This window comes from Podarcis filfolensis (assembly GCF_964270895.1).
Source record: "Podarcis filfolensis genome assembly, chromosome: 15".
In the NCBI taxonomy this organism is placed as follows: Eukaryota; Metazoa; Chordata; class Lepidosauria; order Squamata; family Lacertidae; genus Podarcis; species Podarcis filfolensis.
The window spans coordinates 34,532,927-34,553,892 of record NC_139618.1 but is presented as its reverse complement, the minus strand read 5'-3'; the positions used below and the strand labels follow the sequence as shown (position 1 = coordinate 34,553,892).

The window sequence follows — 20,966 nt, the reverse complement described above, 5'->3', positions numbered from 1 at the left end:
ATTTTGTGGTGGAAAGATGCTGTTTAGTTTTTAAAATAGAGAATACATTTTGGCTTGGAGCAAGGTTGCAAAACCTCCAGGCAGTAACCATATCATGTCCATGCTCCTGACATTCCCCTAGCCAACAGTTGGCATTAAATACACAATTAGCAGGAGATGGGGGAGGAGGCAAAGCAAGAAACATATTGATCTTTGACTTGCTGCAGTGGCATGTGAATAAGCCCTTGGTTTTTTGTTTCCCCTCCGGATGGCTGTATTTTTGTGTCAGTGCCATTTCTAAGCCAAGTGGGGCTTTGTTGGCTATCTCCCCCTCCCCTTCCTTTCAAAAGTAGCATGCCCCAGACATAGCATTAAGGGACAAAGCTTGTCAGGCACACACTCTTTGACTGTCATCTGGCTTATTTTAGCAAGCAAGTATGTCCTGTCATCATGCTGGCAAGACAATAATTGGATGAACCGAGGCCAGCAATAGCATTTTGGTAACTGAAGCTGGAGCCTCAAGTGCTGAAGCTAAAGAAGTATCCTCGTGGTAATAAGAGTGAGTCTCCTGTAGTCACCAGAGACACCCCCTCGGGGGAGAGATTATCACATGTGTTGGGCAAAACTCCAGAGCTCTTTGAGCACATTGAAGCTGGCAGCCTCTTCACAGTGCACAGGTGACTGCTGCCAAGTTGGCCCTGGGAAAAGGACAGGGCTATTTCTGGATCATGGCCATACCATGCTCTATAGTTTCCTAAAGGAGTACTTTTCCTCCTTCCCTTTTGGAGCCCACAGTTGACATTGAAGGGCCTTTTGCCTCCGCAGACAAGAGTTGTATGCAGGTCCCTATTAATACAGATCAGACGAGGGCAGCATCATTTGACACCCGTCAGCTTCATGGTGGTTCTGGAAGTTCACTTGGTCTGATCTACTTAAGACAGTGTGTGGCAGGGGGGTAGGTGCTGGTGGGAAGGCAAATTCTATTCTATGGATCATTAGAAAAGAAATGGTGATTGTTAAAAAAAAGTTGTTATTTATTTAAATATTTATAAGCTGCACGTCCCTAAAAAATACAAGGTTGCATGCAGCATACAAAATTGCAACAAGTACAACAAAAACATCAGGGGAAAAATCAGTAAAAACATCAGTAAATACTGGTTGGTAAAAAGAATTTCACATTGCAAGGGCTGTGCGAATAACACTGTTTTTAGGATAAATCTAAAAGAAGACGCAAATTATTTCTGCCAAACCTCTACAGGCAGGGAGTTCCACAGGTTAGTCCCTAGTAGGTCACCAATATCATAATGGCATTAGAAAAATCTGTAGTGCGCTCACACTTGTTATACCATGGACAGTTCTGGTTGCCTCAATTCAAAAAGGATAAAAGCTTCAGAAAAGGGAGAAACCAAAATGGTTAAGGGTATGGCGTGACTCCTTTGCGAAGAAAGGTTGCAACATTTGGGGCTTTTCATTTTAGAAGGAAGGTAAGGAGACACAATAGAAGTGCATAAAATTACGTTTGTTATGGAGAAAGCGGAAAGAGAGAAGTTTTTCTTTTCCATAACGCTAGAACTCAGGGACATCCAGTGAAGCTGAATATTGGAAGATTCGGAACAGACAAAAGAAAGTTCCTACTTAAAACTATGGCATTCGCTCCCACAAGAAGTACCGGTGGCCAGCAATTTGGATGGCATTAAAAGAGGGTTAGACAAATTAAGGAAGGATAGGGCTAATCACTGGCTACAATCCACTGTGATTCCACTGTCAGAGGCAGTTTACCTCTGAATACCAGTTGCTGGGGGGAGGGCTGTTTTGATCACATCCTGCTTTGGGTTTCCTGTAGGCATCTGGTTGGCTAATGTGAGAACAGGATGCTTGGCTAGATAGAACCGTTGGTCTGAGCCAGCAGGCTCTTCCCATATGTTATCATGCTATTTGAGACCCTTTCTGGGTAAGAGGAGTGTCCAGAGTTGTGCCAAGTCCCCCCCCCAGAAAAAAACAACAGGTAGTGTTATAGCTCAGTAACGGAGCCCATGCTATGCATGAAGAAGATTCCAGGTTCATTCCCTGGCATCTCCATATATAATGTGGAAAAGCCTGTCTGAAACTCTGGGGAGCCACTGCCACTCAGTGTAGGTTATATTGAGAGAGATGGACCAAAGGTACGCTCTTAGGTTTCTTTCCATACTTTCCAACACCTGAGAGAGTTTAATTTCCGATCAAGGTAATTGCAGCATTTTTGTGAGCAAGCAAAATGCCATGTCAGTTGGGTGTGTGTAGGTGTGTGTCAACTGGCATGCATTCGCAAAGATATTTCCAAATGTTACCTTCAAAATATTCTGCTTTACAGTCTAGAAAGAACTTTTATTTTTTAAGTGTTGAATCCAAGAAGCTTGAAATAGACATGTTTTAAATTGCAGTTGGCTTCCAGGAGCCTAGGTATCTTCAGAACTAGCAAAGTCATCCAATCCAATTCCAAACAAATGAAGACAGTACTCATTGATGGGCAACATAGGTCCAGATTTAGGTACACTCCAGCAGCCTATACACATCAGAAAAATAGGCACCATGCTTATATTTAAAAGGTGCATTTGTTGGACATTAATCTCTAGGAGTATTAGGTCACATCCCCACACCATATATCTGAAGCACTCTCATTCCACTTTAACAATCACAGCTTCCCCCAAGAATACTGAGAACTGTAGTTTGTTAAAGGTGCTAAACCTCTGAATTAACTCAGTTATTAGCCACAGTTGTAGACTGTCAGTCCAGGGCTAGCCAACATGGTGTCCTCCAGATGTTGTTGAACTTCATTGGCTATGCTGGCTCAGGCTGATGGGGGTCCAACATCTGGAGTGCACCATATTGGCTACTCCTGCTATAGTCCATTTCATGTGCACATGAACACATGAGGCTGCTTTGTAGTCAGACCATGGCCCATCTACCCCAGTATAGCCTACTCTGGCTGGCAGAAGCTCCAAGATCTCATGCCATTTTTTTAGCTAGAGGTGCTGAAAACTAAACTATGTGCTCTATGACCGAGCTATAGTTCCTCCTAAGGTATCCAGTTATGACGGATTTATCTAACCAGAATGATTTACCCATCTCTGCATTGCATTCCAGTGCAGCAGAAGTTGGACTTTCAGTGCAATACAATAATAAACCCCTCAACTCCCAGAGATGCCAGTGAAGCTGATTAAAATATATTCACTAAAAGAACCCCAAAGGATAGAAAAATCCACTGCATTACATGTCAATTTTTTAATTCTCCCAAAACCCATAGGGTTGCACTTCCCCAGTGAAGAGAATCTTACTGCTCCTTCTATTCCATTGCTCTTGCATCACATAATTATCCTTGGGCTCTCCTTTGGTTAGAATCTATTCCTCTGCAACCCTAAAAACCCCAGCACAGAAAATGTTCTCTCTTATTTAGAGCCCATTACCTTTCTCACCTGGCACCTGATCCATCACCAATTTCACTTTCAGGGAGAGGGTGAGGGAGAGAAAGTGAGCATGTCCAAATAACCAATTGGATTCTAGGCTAGCACATGCATAAGCGTAGCAACCAAGACAACAGCTTGGCAACAGGAGCAGCTGAACCAGGATACCTTAAAAATACTAATGAGAAGGGACAGAGCCCTCAGTCTTGTTCTGGAGAAAGCAGGCAGGCAACTAGCACTGGCTGGTTCAGCCACCCAGAGTTTTTGCCAGGTTTGAGCCAGCGCAATATTTCTGCTACATGGAAGAGGAAGGAAGAAGGCTGGAAGGATGTGTCCTCCTCAGAAAGGGGGAGGTATGGTAGAGCACAAGCATTTGCCTTGGAATGACCACAAAGATCGACAAAAGGCATGTTTTCATAAAAGTGCCATATGCTAATTTATATAAAGGTAAAGGGACCCCTGACCATTAGGTCCAGTCGTGGCCGACTCTGGGGTTGCAGCGCTCATCTCGCTCATTGACCAAGGGAGCTGGTGTACAGCTTCCGGGTCGTGTGGCCAGCATGACTAAGCCGCTTCTGGCGAACCAGAGCAGCACACGGAAATGCCATTTACCTTCCCTCCGGAGTGGTACCTATTTATCTACTTGCACTTTGATGTGCTTTTGAACTGCTAGGTTGGCAGGAGCAGGGACTGAGCAACGGGAGCTCACTCCGTCACAGGGATTCAAACCGTTGACCTTCTGAGCAGCAAGTCCTAGGCTCTGTGGTACAGCGCCACCCACGTCCCTTTATATAGATAGGTGCAAATTTGGAAATAATTCCTACAATTAAAAATGAAATATAATACTTCTTACCTTAGTGGTGATGACTGTGAGCAGGTGGCCTCTGTTCCTGCTGTCTTGTTTTTAACTATTGGAAGGTGTCTGCTCTGCTCCTTTCTTAAGGTTCTTCATCCCCAATAGGACATCTTCAAATACTGTCTCTTGTAAAATAAGACATGTGGCCACCCTAGTTTGCCTTCCTCATCAGAGGAAGTAAATGTGATGTCAGTGTGGCTCTCAGGACCTAGCCAAATGATGGACATCCAAGGGCACTTAATGTGGATTTTTTATTTAGATTAGAAAATGATAGCCCACCATTCAGTTCCCCACCCCTCCAGCAAGGCTTTCAGCACAGTAAAATATAAATGCAATCAATAAAACATAACAGCATTGAAATCACATAAGAAATAGAACAAGCATGTGAAAGCAGTTTGGAACTAATTTTAAAGGGAGTAAATGTATTAAAAGACCTGGAAAAGGTGTTTGTTTTTTTAAGGGGGTTTGTATAACACTGAAATGTTAAGCAAGCATGTACCAGGTGAACGTCTCTGGGGATCTCGTACCATACCTGGGGCACTCCCAGTGAGAAGACTTGCTCCAACATTTCCACACATTTCTCCTTAGGTATCTGGGCACCTGGAAGAAGGCCTATAAAGAAGATTAGGACATGTAAGCAGGCTGATTTGGAAAAGTGACCCCAGTTATTTATTTATTTTGGCATTTATGTATTGCCCAATTAACCACATCCTCTAGGTGATAACAGATTGAAATAACTATACAATCAAATTAGCAACTGAATCAGTCAATAGAAAGGCTGCACCAGCACAAAATTACCATAGTGTAAAATCAGCATGAAACCACACAAAGCAGCATAAGATAAATAAAAACAACACTTAAACCCAACAAGGGGAAAAATATTTTGAAGGAGCAGAAAGTGCAAAATGCATTAGCACCCTTTCCCTACTCTGAACTGTGGTCAGAATCTTGGTGCTCAGAAAGCGATAAAAGGTTGGCTATTTTCTTTCAGAGAATGCTTGTGGGGTGAAGGGGGTGTGTGTTTTAATACATATTTATAACTGGAAGAAGTGGTGACACCAAGAAGGCCATTCATGAGCTGATCTCCATTTTCTCTGGACAAGGTACATCTTGTATATTGTGTGGCTTTTGAGGCAGCTACCATAAGATTTATCACCATGCAGTTGGAAAGCCTACAGATTAGTGTCCCTCGTCACAGCTGTGTCTCTGGGGACTTTCCTGGCCATTTTATTGGTAGATATATGTCCTCCACCTAAATGCACACCGGGTGATAATGTCAGGCAAATTCTCCTTGTGCAGGCCCAATGGATGTGGCTGCCCACCCCCTCAATTTCAAGACAGATAAATTGCTGCAATTAATAATAATAATAATAATAATAATAATAATAATAATAATAATGTATTATTTGTACCCCGCCTATCTGGCTGGGTTTCCCCAGCCACTCGGGGCGGCTTCCACAAAGACCAAAAATACACTAATATGTCATACATTAAAAACTTCCCTGAACAGGGCTGCCTTAAGATGTCTTCAGAATGTAAGGTAGTTGTTTATCTTTTTGACATCTGATGGGAGGGTGTTTCACAGGGCGGGCGCCACTACCGAGAAGGCCCTCTGCCTGGTTCCCTGTAGCTTTGCTTCTCGCAATGAGGGAACTGCCAGAAGGCCCTTGGCGCTGGACCTCAGTGTCCGGGCAGAACGATGGGGTTGGAGACGCTCCTTCAGGTATACTGGGCCGAGGCCGTTTAGGGCTTTAAAGGTCAACACCAACACTTTGAATTGTGCACGGAAACGTACTGGGAGCCAATGTCGGTCTTTCAAGACCGGTGTTATGTGGTCTTGGCGGCCGCCCCAAGTCACTGTGAACTCAGGTGTCTGTATGGAGTGCTTACTTCACATGTATGTTGAATGCATGGTGGAGAGAGAGTATGTACCCACTTTTTCCACTATTCAGGAAAAAATCCTGTCCATATGCAGTGACATTCCCAGTAGGTAGGGTTCAACTCTAGGATCGAGGGAGTTCTGAGCAACTTTCCAACTGGTTGAGGTATCCAAGTACACAACACCAAACAAAAAGGAAACACAGCACCAGAAAAATAGATGCCATTATGCACAAAATGTGCACATGCTAATTTATATCTATACGTGCAAATTTTGGTATAGATGCAAAATCTTATAACTTCCAATGAATAGAAAATACTGTACATCCCATCAAAAGGGAACAGACAATGTGTGATCAGTGACCTGCTCAGACTGTTGTCCAGATGACCTTTTGATGGGCAACTTCAAGGTCCCTTCTGCTCTCCTTCCTTCTTACGGTTCTTTACCTTGAAACAAGACTTGGTTAAGACAGCACTTCAAATAAAGGACAAATGGCCTTATATTTGGAGGGCTGCCTCATGTTTGGTGGTCTTTAGCAGTGACAGTGCACTGCCATTTTTAATTTCCCATAGTGTTCCAGAGCAATTTTGTGCCAGGGGTGTTGTGGGAAATGTAAAATAGTAGCTCACAGATTTAGGGCACTTGTTGGCAGTGTTAGGGCCTATCAATGTGTTGAAGTTTTGGCAGCCCTCAAAGGGTCCTGGGCCTGACAGTAGGGGTTTGGGAAAGACTTTTCAGCTATATTAGTCAACTACTTACAGGGTCTTTTCTTCTCTTAGGAAGAATGGCTGTTAAGATTTGGAGTCAATAAAATACAACTTATCACCAGGTCTTGCTAACAGGAGCAATGTCGGTTGAGTCTAGATATTAGGGTACTTAAGGAATTAGATTTGTGTGAATTGTGCTGTGAACTGACTTGATCCACAGTTCCTGAACTAATAATGTGCTGAACAGAATGTAGTTATCCTTTAGATGTCATACATCTCTGCGTAGTGATGCAGTTGCTGGCCTAAAAAACATTAAATAAGTTTTGAAATGTGTATTTAGAGAGAAAATATGTTTAGAAACGTGAATTTTATTAGGTTTCTTTCCAAAAACATTTATTTAAATATGCATTTATGTGTGAATTTTTGTGTAGATTTTTTTTAAAAAATCACAAATCGGTGCTGAAATAGTAGCAGATTTATGAATTGACACATACAAATGAGGTCAAATGAAACTGCCCTCTTCTGCCATATTGTTTTTGGGAGGATGGGAGGTGCTGGTAGGATAATATTGAATTAAAATACTTTGTTCACATGACATATGCACACCTCCAACAAGGAGTAACTTATTCAGAACTGATCAGTGCATGGTATGAAAGTGTGTTGCATATAGGGCAAAACCAGATTCTTTAAGAATGAGCCAGGAACTCTTGTCATGCACACCACTAGCAGCAATATGTTAAGGGTACAATGAGCAAATGCCTTAAAGGGACCCAACATTTCCCCCACAAAAGCAGGGTTGTTGGGCCTGATCCATGTAGGAGTTGCTCATGTTTCAGATGGCAAGCTGTAGAACTTAATTTTCTTCGTTTGGTTTCCGTTTTTATTAGTGGCAATCCAACTGGTGTCTGCAGCTTAGGATATGAAACAAAATTAGTTCGTTCATTTGTAGACTGAAAGGAATTGGAACCCAGATTTTTATTGTCCTCACCCAAATATGGCAATACTATTCCTTCTGTAGGGCAGGTAAATAATTCATGGATGAGGAACCTATGACCCCCAAGATGATTTTGAGCTTCAGCTCCCATCAACCCCAGCCAACATGGCCTATGATCAGGGATTATGGGAGTTGCAGTCCAGCAACATCTGGAGGTCCACAGGTTCCCCAATGCTGACTTAAGCGATGCCCCAATTTTAAATGCACTCTTTGTTGCAGTAGTCAGTGATGTAGATAAATTTATCTATGTGCATAATGAAAGCTATGAGGTATAGCGTTGGCATTATCCATTTTATTCTTAAAATGATCTTTTCTTGTCCATTGGGTGATCATTCTCTTTCTGTGTCAGAATTCTGTGGAGACAGATGAGCTTTACACTGTGTTGAAGGTCAACAGGATTCAAGGACACTCTGCTGAGATCAGCTTGTTCATTCAGTTCTTTAGGGATAATCATTTTCAGTACATTAGCGATGTGCAGGAGGGAATAATCACTTATTATCAGGGACCCATATCACACATGGATTACCCTAAACTGGGACTGCTTCATTTTTAGATGGACACGCAATATATTTTATGTGTACACCTAAAGATGTAAAGTTTGCTGTTACGTAATGTGTGGAACATCACATAGAGCTGAAACAGTTTTGGCAAACTGCATTTGCCACTGATAATCATGCCTAACTATCTTCCCCCTACTTCGCACTACAACTATGCTTTCAGATACCCAGCTGTAACCCCACACCGCACCTTGGCTTATCTGTGAAGCTCACTCTATTGCCTTATCACATTCAAGAGGGGCTACAAATAGGCTGGAGATTTTCTTCAGATTTACCTAAGACTCTGCCACGGGCTCAGAGCAACCTAAGAGCTTCATCCAGATAGAACAGGATTTCTGCAAACTTCTAAGAAACTCTCCAAATGTCTTTGGGCTATAAACATTGTGGGCTTATTTGGTGGTTTCACATTAGTGGACGGTGCTTACTCTTGGATGCAAGTCAGGGTATCTAATATTCACCACTACCATCCCAGAAAAACCCACTTGCACCTCCCAAATAATTGTTCCTGAGGGTTCAGGGAACCCTCCAGAGCAGTATGGGATATGGTTCATTTGCTGGGGGCCCCTTTTTTGCTGCAGGCCCCCTTTATGCAGGTGCCCCCCCAGTCTTACGAGCAAGGGAGGAGGCTGGTGACTGTCACACCACTGCTGCTGGAGGGCCCACACCTGGGTGCTGGGAGGGACACCCAGGGCGACATGCCCAGGGCCCTGCCAAACTCTGGAGCCAAGCCGGAGTGATGGATCCCTAAAAGGCAGGTGAGTGCAAGAAGAGTGCTGTTAAGTAATGCTTTTCTGTTTTGGCCTCTGGGAGAATGTATCTCTGGAAGAGATACTGATGAACAAGTAGAGATGGGGCATAATTGAGGAGCTTAGATGTGAGCCAAGCCTTAGAAGCGGCTGCTTCTGGTGTTGCTTAAATGGTTGCTTGTGAAATTGTTAACGGCGGTGATAATTGGTTGATTGCCTTCCTTAGCAGGGCCAGGAGTGTTATTGTACACAGTGTCTGCTTGGATCTATGCAGGAAAGTACTAGGATGGTCATTTGCATATTAGAGAGGGGGGAAAGTGGAAATGCATTGCCAAAAAAGGACACCGATTTGCATACCATTTGCCTATGCTACTTAATACCTATAGATGTAAACTGGGAAGCAATTACTACAGTTTAAGTAGAAATATAGTAAATCTTCACCTAAGACTGTGACCAGGTAGCCTATGTGCCAGCTCAATCTGCTGTTCAGGTGCTAACCATTGACGGGCAACTTCAGGGCTCTTCTTGCTGTCCTGTCTTCTGATTCTTACCTCTAAACCAGACTTGGATCAGACACGCCTTCAAGTTGAGGGCTGTCCCATGTGAAGTAGGGCACATGGCTATGCCATCTAAAAAATGGAAATGTGTGATTAGAGAGAGGATAGATTTCAGTAAGCCCTTCAGTGAATGTTTGAACTTCTTGTTGTTCCTGAGCATTCACATTTATGAAATCAGACCTGCACATGACCAAGTCTTCTACTTGCTTTAGAATGGTCAATGACTACATCACCGTCTTTTAAAATTCATCATGCTTCACAAACTCCTGAGATCTTCTCAAGCCATGTAATGGGGAAAGAGGATTATCACAGAGGTGTTCCAAGTACTTCTTTGTTTCTTTTTAAGGGACAGCCATCACTGTATACACTGAACATCTAATCTTCCAGATAGCATTATTGGGCTGGGCTTTTGCGGCTTTCTCTCCTTCCTGCCATGTGGTAATAAGTCACAAAAAGTACAATAATCCTTAGTTGGACATACTTCTGCCGCCTCTGCGAGATGAAAATAAAAAGCAGTGACTGCTACATTGGTCATTACGTTTGAATATAGGAATATTTAAAATTGCCCATGGACCACCGTTGAGTTGACAAAGGATATAAGCAACCGACTCAGTCAAACTAATTTGACTTTGGTAAATTCTGTTTGAGCGTAAGTGGATTTGGTGCCAAGCCTGCTCCAGATTTGAGGAGGCCTTTGATGGAAGTGCCCTTGTGGGCCTCTGACCACAAACATTGCCGGTGGTGGAAATTAAAATTTCACAGAATGCAGAAGAATCATGCTACGTTGGGGACACTGTATGAAATTATAAAGACTTGAGTCCCTGGTGCACCTAGTCACGAGGACTCAGGGCAAAGCTTTGCAATGGCAGGCCCTGTCGGGTGGAGGTCTGGCAGCGGTCCCAAGGTGCTGAGTGCTGACGTCAGACCTGAATAGGTGGCTTGCAGCTCCAGAACAGGGTTGTGGAAGGTGATGGGAGTTTGAGGGCAGAGATGACAAACTTCCTGTGACCCTCCTTAGAAGTTCCATTCCTTTGCCTTCCTTTAGTTCAGCAACGACACCTCTGGTGTCCCTTCTTCACCTGCTTTGTAACTCGTCCCCTGGCTGTCAGATTTCCTATCTGTCTTGAGTCCTTGCATTTTAGCTCTCCCAGAGCGAGGCGAGGGGCAATTCATCATTCTGCAGTCCTATTCTCACTTTCCCAGAGTTTGTATCTGTAACTTGGGGTTTCTCTTCTTTTTGCAATTAGAACCTGAACAGAGAGGGAGTCAGATTCCTTTATTTTCCATTCTCCCTTTCCTCCCTTTCCTTGTCCTTCTTCTCCTCTTCCGTTTTCCCTTTCCTTACTTCTCCCCCCATTATTCCCACCCCACCCCACCAGCCTGTGTGGTTGTTACCACTCACCGTGAACTAACACGCCCCCTGGTGTTTGCATGCAGTCATTGCATCCAGCAGATCCTGGAGGCTGTTCTCCATTGCCACCAAATGGGGGTCGTCCACAGAGACCTCAAGGTGAGTTTTCTTCCCCACTGCTCTGTCCGTCTGTCCGTCTTTGTATCTTTGCATGTTTTTTTTTTAAAGAAGCGGATCAGTTCTGAGTTGTTCAGACCAAATTTCCTAAAAATCCTGTTGCAGGATCCTCTAGTAATCAGACCAATGGAAAGCAGTGATGTACTGCTTGACGATGGATTAGGACATCCCTGTGACAGCCCAATCAGAAATCAGCTTAATGATACCTGCATATGTACTGTAGCTTTTGCTGTGATTCCTCCCCGGGCATGGCTGACCATTGGGGAACAATATTTTGTACACCAGGTGATACCTGTCATCTTAACAAAGGGAAAACTGCCCATTTTTTAACCCCCTCTAGATGTGGTCATAAGGTTTGAGTCAGACACACTGTTTATTCAGCTTTTTGCTCTGTTGTAATAGTGCTGTTGGTGCTTGCCACAGTTTTTCAGAGCTAAACTTTATTAGTGGCACTGCAGAGATGGTTGGAGGCAGCATTTATGCGGAGTTTATTGCCACACGGTGGTAAACTCACAAACTGCACCCTTAATGTAGAGGCAAAGGACAAGTGGAGCACTTTTGAGCGGGGCTTGTTCAGAAAGTTCTCATTTCAGGGGTTAGGAGGGGTGTTTATGTGTCTTTGACTGCAATGGTCCAAGGACGTAGCATGCATGAGTGCTTGCTGGCCCTTGTCAGCTCACACAGCCAACGGGCTGGCACAACTGATTTCTTTCGCTCACTATAGAACAGGCCCGTGGGGTGGGGGGAAACGACCTGCAGCTCCCTCCCTCCAAGAAGCACAGGAAGGAACCCAAAAGAAATTGTCCTTAACAAAGGACTTCACTTGCTTTAGAATAGTCTATTAATGCACCTGGGGCTGTTCATTTCTATTCTAGTAGCACCCCTGCCTGAGCAAGTGTTATCAACCATTCCTAATTCTTTTACTCCCAAGCCTTCTGTAATCCCAGTTATATGCCACTCATTGGGCAGTGCCTGACTGTTTGAGGTTGCCCCCATAATATTGGCAGGTATGTAGTCCCTTGCAAAGAAAGCATTTTTATGTTTACCTACTGCATGGTGAAGTGTTTCTCCCATCCCATACTATTTTTTAGCTAATCAGAGCTGATTTCTGGGCAGCTGTCAGGTGGCAGTCCAGGGCGACATGGTAGGGTCTAGGACAGCCGAATTGCAATGCTTTTCAATAAATGATTCATTCGGTTCCCCAACTGCTCCCTGCCTTTTTCCACTTTCCTTTTAGCCACTCATCCTCCCACCCTCAACCATTTCCAAACTTTTTCTCCTCCCATGGTGGGTGTCTGGGGCAAGGGCTCCAACATGAGCAGTAGATGAAACAGATATAACATCTCTCCAGATGTTTGCATGCATTATGTCTGGTTTAAATGTGTGCAAATTATTTGTTCACTGTGACTTAACCGTATTGGATTCTTGTTCTCTGTTTGTTCGCTCCCTGTCTGGTCTCTTTACAACACTCTGGGCCTGGAGCCATGGAGTATTATAAAGAGATCCTGTTTTGACGAGTGTAATGGACAGTTGAGGTTCAGCAATGCCTGTGTTTGTTAGAGTGGCAATGAGATAATGGGGAACATTTACAATAACAACTCTGTGTCTGTGTGTGCAATATGTACTCGGGCGCTACTTGCTGAAAAGTAGTGTGGTGTTTCTGTTGGCACTTAGAAAGATCCTGGGCTTCCCCTCTCACTCCAATTCCACTGTATTTGCTGATACTTTTCATATTGGGCTTTGGGACAGAAATTTGACATTAAAGAAGTTATGTGTTAATAGTTTAACTTTCTGCTTAACACAAACAACGCCTGATTCTTTTATGCATCGTTTTGGGGCTCACCAATTCACAAAGTTCTTATTTGGCTCATTTGCACATTGACCTTTCCTTGAGATGGCTTTCTTTTCAAAATTGCCTAATCATGTTTTGCCTGAAACTACCTAACATCTGACAGAGGCAAGTTGTTGTTTTTTATGTGTCCATTAAAAAAATGTACCCAGAACTTTGGACAATGTTACTTAAGCATGAAGGCCCATTGATAAGTGTTCTGCTGCTGAAAAGATGTTCTCGGGAATAGTGTATGATATTACATTAGTAGCAGCAATGTGGAAGATCTTCTGATTCTTGGTTACTATAAATATTTTCTCTAACCAGTTTTGAAATGAAGTCCATCAGATATTAAACCAGAATTTCATGCATGGGCTAGTCCTGTGGCTATGGGTGGGCCGCTTGCCTGCCCTGTTCTTGCACATGGGATTGTACAATTTGCAACTGAGCACCTGTTATTCCAAGGAACAGGGCTCTTGCCTATAATACTTGGCTGAAATGCAGTACTGGTGATAAACACACATCTATGGTAATCTGTAAGGCAGGGATGGGGAATCTGTGGCCCCCTATATGTTGTTAGACTCCATCTACCATCAGCCCCAGCCAGTATGGCCAACTGTCAGGGATGGTCGGGGATGGAGTCCAGCAGGACATTGAAATGACACAGGTTCCTTGTCACTGCTGTAGGAGAAATGGTTAATAATTACTAACAATATGATTAGCTTTCCTCTTGTACTAGCCCTTTGCTACAAAGGGTACAGTCTCTTTGATTTAGTGTAACTACTGATGGAGGTTCATCGGATGATTTGCAGTTAAATAAAGCCTTGGATCCAGATTTGATACTTCTTTTTTGCTACTTGTTTTAGGTGAAGGCAGACTACAGATGTGTATATTTAAATGCTATTGCATCATGCTGATATATGAGGAAGCACAGTCTCACTGACTCATTGTGTTCATACAACTGATACACGTTTACAGATAGAATAAGCCAGTCTTTCTCCATAAGCCTTTGTGAATGAGATGCCATTTAATTAGGCTGGATTGTGCCTGCTGAAAAAAGACTGCAGGTTACACCAAGTGTTAATGGGCTGAAGAAACAATGGGTGCTCATCCTTTGGAAATGTAAAACCTGAAAATCAAAAGCAATTTGTTAAAACTGTGCGGAGAATCAGGCTAGAATCTGTCTATGTATATCATTAAACTGCCGTTTAGGTGTGTAATCCCTATGTATCAAATAAGAAGAACTGGATGGCTGTTTAGCTGATAATTTCCTCTGCTGCTAGCATGTGGCGTTAAAAAGCTTGTCACCCAAATCATACATTTACTTAGAGGTGAGTTCTCTTGTTTATAATGGAGCTGCCACATTATATGTTTTTAGAATTGTAGGTGAATGTATTTAAATTGTGCTGGTTGAATGCCTTAATTTATTTCCTAGCCTTTTGTAAAGAGCTAGATTAATAGCTAAGCGAATGAATAAAGACCAAAAAATACTTGAGGACATCAGAATTTTGGCCAAGGAAGATTTTGTGGGCTTAGCTGACAGTTGATTGCTTTTGACTACTGTTGAGTAGTCAACAGTACAAGTGCCTGTAGGAAGTTTCAGCGAGCATTGCTCACAATGTTGACTGTACATTGCTTCATAAAGTTGCACTGAGGACCCTGAACCAGGCCTGATAGGGAAGAAGACAGCCTTCCAGGTACATTGGACCAAGACCATTTAGTATCGTGATCTCTACCTTATACTGTGTGAGCCAGTCTTTACAAATGGAACTACTTGGTATCATTGTGAGGGTGCTGGTTTCTGGCATGTAGAGCCATGCTTTATTGCTATGATAGATAGTATAAATAGATAATAATGTTAAAAATAGCAACTAAGATGGTACCTCTGGAATGCATTCTTTGTTACTGGAGAATAAATGGTAGAATTGCTTTCCTGCATCTATTGAGCCATCTAATTTGGTATTTCTTGTAAATTGGGCCAAGAAACTAGTGGCAGTATTAGAAACTGAGATATGAAAGCTAAGTGCCAAATTGCACCTTAAACCTAGGTTATAGGCGGAATGTCTAGGCACACCAATGTCTAGGCAATGGAATGTCTAGGCACACTTTTATATAATATGAATACAAAGCTGAAAATGAATGAACTGCAGCTAAAATATTATGTTCCTTTTTCACATGGTCTAGCCCACCCCCCTAATATTCTTAAGAGGGTCTCTTTTCCAGTCTTCAGAGAGTAGCTGAAAGGTCCTCCTTTCCTTCCACTCTGCAGTTTTAATCTGAAATATTAGGCGCAGTACTGCGCCCAGAGCTCAGAAACTACTTGCGCTAATGAAATTCCCTGTTGCAAAATGTGCCTAGAACAATAGGAGTTTTGAACAATGAATAGTGGTATGGCATCAGGGAGCCTTAGGACTGACTCTTGCAGTTGGATTTATAGTGTGCATTGGGACCTTCATATTAATTGAAGCTTGGCTGTGGCATTGGAGGCCCTTGGGTGGGAAGGTGCTTTAATGCAGCCACTGCAGCTTGAATACGTCCCCACTGATGAGTAGTATAGCTGAAACCCTTAAAATGAGAAGTGATACTGATTAGATACAGTGACACTGGGATGGAAAATATATCCCTTTGGTGGAAATATGTCCCTTACCCCAGCTCAGTAGTGGAGCTTTCATCAACAGAGTGCCTTCCAGGTATTTTGGACTACAACCCCCATCAGCTTCTGCCAACAAGACTGTGTTGGCTGGGGCTGTTTGGCATTGTAGTCTGAAATGTCTAGAAGGCATCAGATTGGTAAAGGCAAAGGTTATAGAAGTATCATTGAATAATCTGCTGTGTCTCAGTGATAAGATGACTGGAACTGGGTCTTTAGTGGTAGACTATCTTGAGAAGATAGGACCTGGAAGTTATCAACAACTATTGCCAGGGTAAGACTGTTTTTGAATAAAGGTGTTGTCTTCACACACAGACAAAGAAAACTGGAGTAAAATAAAAGCCTCAGTGTGTCACCTTTTACCTCTAGATTCCAGTTTTATGAGAGACTTCCATTTGGGATTTGATCAGATTGGATAGTGAGGCAACAGGGCCCTCCTAGCTATAATTATTCTTTCCAGATTGACCAATCAAAAAAGATGGCTGTTGTGTCAGATAGATTATTTGTTGGGCAGCGTGAGCATGTTAACAGGGAAGTAAGCTCCGTTGTATTCAGTGGGAATTGCTCCTTAGGAATTCATACTGCTTCCCATTTGAAAATTGCCATGATGTGTTGATGCTTTTCATAGGGTGTGTGAGTTGGAGGATCTAGGCTACTTTTAATCTCCCAAGGTTTCTTCACTATAGTGTTCTTCATAAAGCAATTAAGGAGAAATGTGCACAGTGTGCAGGGCATGGCCTTTGCACAAAGATGCATGTTCACATATTGGCAGCCACAGCTTTTCTCTAATTCATTGCCAGAGCTAGCGCACACTCCCTGCTTGTATTGTTTGTAACATTGCCAAAGATTCCTAGGGAATATTTTAACTAGCAACTTCTTTTGTCTCTGCTGGTTCCCAGCAGATCTGTCTGGAAGTCTCTAGATCACAATCTTGGGAGATACCAGAGGAAATGTGACGCAAAGCATAACTTAATGAATATCAGCAGATGGAGCCAAAAGGTCCACACAAAGGATGGAATGGAGGGGAGCCCTGTCTTGTGCATGCTTGGTGGATAGAATGTTGTCTGTTGCATTGTTGTCAGTTTACAAGCTGGAAACTAGAAAACAACAAGAGCACAATTTATATGCTCTGTTTTTCCTTTTTGACGTTGCAGCCTGGGATATGGTTCCTTAGCTTCATTGGACCTGATTTTTTAAACTAATAATAACAACAGCAATATAACTTTATTAGGTATATCTGCACTTCTACAGTCAAAATTGGAGCAACTGGGTAGAATTGGAAGAGTGGAAGAGCACTTAGTGCAACTCTCTGCTCCAGGGCAGTTCAGCCCTTTATAGACAAAGCTACAGATCCCCAGTCACAATACGATGCAAGCAGAAAGTAGAGGCATGGCAGTCAGGGGCCCTTAGAGCCAAATGGCTGCAGATAACTCAGGCAGGCAAAGCTACCTACAAGCTATAGGGAAATGCATCCTCAGGATCCCTAGCTAGTCTCACCTGATAGGAGATTTCTTAACAATCCCAAGTATGGTGAGCAAAACATACCTACTGAGTCTTCCCCAGAGATTTTTTTCCCTGGAACCAAAACCTCTATCCCCAATCATCAGGTCACTTGTTTTGGGCAGTGCCTGGTGTCTAGAGTCCTCTTCACCTTTTTAGTATCTGCTGTTTTCTTTATAAAGGGAATTGATTAGGATCTTGGGTGGGTCTCAAAAGGCTAGGCTTTAGGACAGAGCTTTCCAAACGGTGTGTCACGACACGTTAGTGTGAACGCTCCCCGTGCTCCTCCCGGAGCTAGAAAGGGAGTGAGCAGCCCACCGGTTTGCTAGTAAAACAGAATTACTACGTCACAAAATGGTGTATGTCTAAAAACTGTGTCACCAACATGAAGTTTGGAAAGCTCTGCTTTAGGAGGTGCCTGGTGCTGGCCAGTTTTACACCATGAGGGATGAAAGCCACTGCTATACTGTGAAACAAGAGTGTGCGTTCTTCTAATCAAGAGTGCTATGTTTGCATGTAGGACTCTATCTACAGGACATTTCGTCAATCCCAGATTTAACCACAGAGATCAATTTGCCTTTCCTGACTCAAACTCATTAAAAACTAAACTAAACTGGTTTTCTGTACTCAGCTGGATTGGCCTTGAGGTCAATCCTGGTGTGTAATAAAAGGGACTAAACTGTTTCTGTGTTCCCCTTTGCAATAGCCTTGGGCACCTGAATCTATTGGGTATTTCCCCACAATTCCTGGTAAGTGCCATTGACAAAAAACATTGTGCTGTGGTTTAGAATGGCCTCTCAAGAGGAGTCCATAGTACAGTACAGGGAGAAATGCTGTGCCACTGACAATGCAGTCCTTTGCATGTCAGCTCGGTGGAGTTTATTCCCAGCTGTATGTACAGGTTCGCAGCCTAAGAGGCACAGCAGTGCATTATATAATATATAATAAAACCAACCTTGGAACCAGCAGAACTGGCCAGTCATGATGTAAACATTTCCAACTCTCCCAATAGCAGTTCACACTAGGCTGCCCTGCCGGAAAATATTCTCCTGCTTATCCTGGCTATGGGACAGGGGTGTCTCCATATAATAGCTTGTCTCTTTTTTCAATATTTCAATTTTTTTGGGGGGGGAGGTGGATTGATTGCAAGTTTCTAATCGGCTTCCGCAAACTGTTTGTTGTTGTTGTTTTCTTTCTGTTTCTTTCTCCTCTCCTTCCTCCTTTTTTTACTTTTAACCAAACCAAAACCATTACATTACTCAATTAAAAATGGCACCTGTGTTAAATTGGGTCACCATGACAGCCGGAGAACCTGCTTCTGGCCAGCAAATGCAAAGGAGCGGCGGTGAAGTTGGCAGACTTCGGCTTGGCGATTGAGGTGCAAGGAGACCAGCAGGCCTGGTTTGGTGAGTGCCGGACGGAGTCGCTGCCCTCCCCCTTTCTCAGTTTGCTTTGCTGACTCAGGAGCTGTGCAAACTCACATGTTGGCAATTTTTGCTTTCTCCCCCAGGCTTTGCAGGCACTCCTGGCTATCTCTCTCCTGAAGTTCTACGCAAAGAAGCTTATGGCAAACCTGTGGATATCTGGGCATGTGGTAAGGCTCTGCTCTTCCACAGGGTAGTACAATCACGGCATTGCAATGGGGATTTCCAATATAACCTATTACTCAATAAAAGTACCATCCAGCTACAGTTCAGCTTGCACAATCCAGAAAAAGCCTGTCACAAGCAGAGAACTGATAAGCTACAGAAGATGGGTCTTTAGAGAAAGTAGCCCTGGGTATAGATTTTCAGATCTGGGACCACCTTTAGCTCAAACATTTGCTTATTCCTTGTTCTTATCAACAGGTACTTTGATTTATATTCTTCCTCATTTTTAGAACTGTCAGGGTGGCTCACAGCATAATAAAACACCACAGTACTAAAACCAACAAAACTACTAAAAACTGCATTAGGAGGAAACTTTAATTTTTTGCCATATATACAGTATATAATAATGCTGCTGCTGCTGCTGCTGCTGCTGGTGTGAACCAGTTGCAGCTCCAGTGGTCTAGAAAAGGTCTTCAGCCTTTTCAGACGTGGGACACACCTTTGACCCAAACATGCATATGAGACCTCATTTCTTGATTTCTCCCTTTATAGTACTTTTGTTGTGGCCCACCTTAATTCTGACTGTGACCCAGTAGTCAGTTTTTCTGACCCAACAATTGGAAGACTAATGCACTAGATGACTCAGTCATCTCAGTTGCTTTACCTCAAATTTGGGGTTGCTGAGTTTCTCCACACACTCTTTATCCCTCTCTCCGTTACTTTTCTATTAATTTTGAAGTAACAGCTATCAGTGCAAGTGAGAGAGATAGCCTAACACCTTGATCAACCTAGTAAGCAGGTGGGGTAGACCATTTCCGATGTGACGATTCTGTATTAAATGTGAATAGCCCTTCTTTTTTTAAAGCATAGGAAGGTTGTTCTCATCATTGAACCCTCCTATTTGTATTAGATAGGATTTTATAGGTATTATTTTGTAGGTATTAGTTGGCTGCCAGTCTTGCTTTCAGAAGGATACATTTACAAGACAGTCTCAACCTGCACTTGGGGAATGCAGAGGTGCCAGGAGCACAAAGGCAGACAATTGGTATTTACATAGATTGTGACCGCCCTGATAGCATCATGAGCACAAATCCTCATGAATGCAGAATAGAAAGGACATCTGAAGGGACTCCTGCTGTAGCACTGGCAAGGTCTTACACTAGGTAGCAACCAAAGGATTCTCATGTACTTCATCTGTACGCCCTTGAAAGTACTATGCAACTGAACCTAGGAAACTGCCTTATGCCAAGTCAGGCTATTTGCCCATATAGCTCAAGGATGGATAAACTGTATCCCTCCAGATGTTGTTGGATTCCTTCAGCCCCAGCTGGCATGGCCAATGGCTAGGGTTAATGAGAATTGTAGTCCCAACACACTGGAATGGGTTCCTCATCCCAGATTTAGCTCAACCCTTTCATTTTTTTGACTAGTAGCAGCTCTGTAGAGTTTCAGACAGGAGCCTTTCCCAGCTGTCTGTCTGGAGAAGCTAGGGATTGTACCTGGGACCTTCTGCAAGCAATGCATCTGCTCTAGCCCTGGATGTCAGTCACTGAAGAACATCGGAGACCATTGCTAGCCCATACCAAACTGAGGGCTGCACCCTTTCCTTCCACTACACAGGCTTCTCTGTAGGTTGGGCATCAGGATGAGAAGATTCAGAATTGCATAACTTTGTTTTCAAACAGGAAATGTGTGTATTTCCACTTTTCCTTCCTCCTACTCCACTGTGCCTGAATGGTAAGAGTATGCAATGCAGGGTTTAGGTCCACTTGGTTCTAAATTTGCTGCTCTCCCCTATTGTCTCCTAGGTGTTATTCTATACATCTTATTGGTTGGGTATCCTCCTTTCTGGGATGAGGATCAGCACAAGCTGTACCAACAGATTAAGGCTGGAGCCTACGATGTGAGTAGTGGTTCCTTTCTTTCTGTTTTTCATTACATTGCTGACATGATGCTTCTCATGGCACAATCCTCTTCATTGGCATTAATCTGATGGGAACCAAAGGAACAGAGCAACAGGCTAGGAGTCACATGCACTCTCGTTTTAAGGCTGTTTCCTCTAACAGAAGCTAGGAACACTTGCATTTCTTTCTGATGCCTCTGAGCCAGTATGCTTTCAAATTGTGTATTGTGTAAAAAGTACATTTCATGCCTAC

At 43.2% G+C, this 20,966-nt stretch overlaps 1 protein-coding gene across 15 annotated transcripts in view; it reads left to right on the top strand.

The window, feature by feature from the left end:
• CAMK2B (calcium/calmodulin dependent protein kinase II beta) overlaps nt 1-20,966 on the top strand; it is a 208,959-nt gene that overhangs the window by 118,590 nt on the left and 69,403 nt on the right. For all 15 annotated transcript variants that reach the window (XM_083588539.1, XM_083588544.1, XM_083588538.1 and 12 more), the window contains exons 6-9: nt 11,153-11,225; nt 18,525-18,627; nt 18,732-18,815; nt 20,619-20,713. In XM_083588539.1, the coding sequence (XP_083444665.1) occupies nt 11,153-11,225; nt 18,525-18,627; nt 18,732-18,815; nt 20,619-20,713 (355 nt within the window). The remainder of the gene's footprint in view (nt 1-11,152; nt 11,226-18,524; nt 18,628-18,731; nt 18,816-20,618; nt 20,714-20,966) is intronic.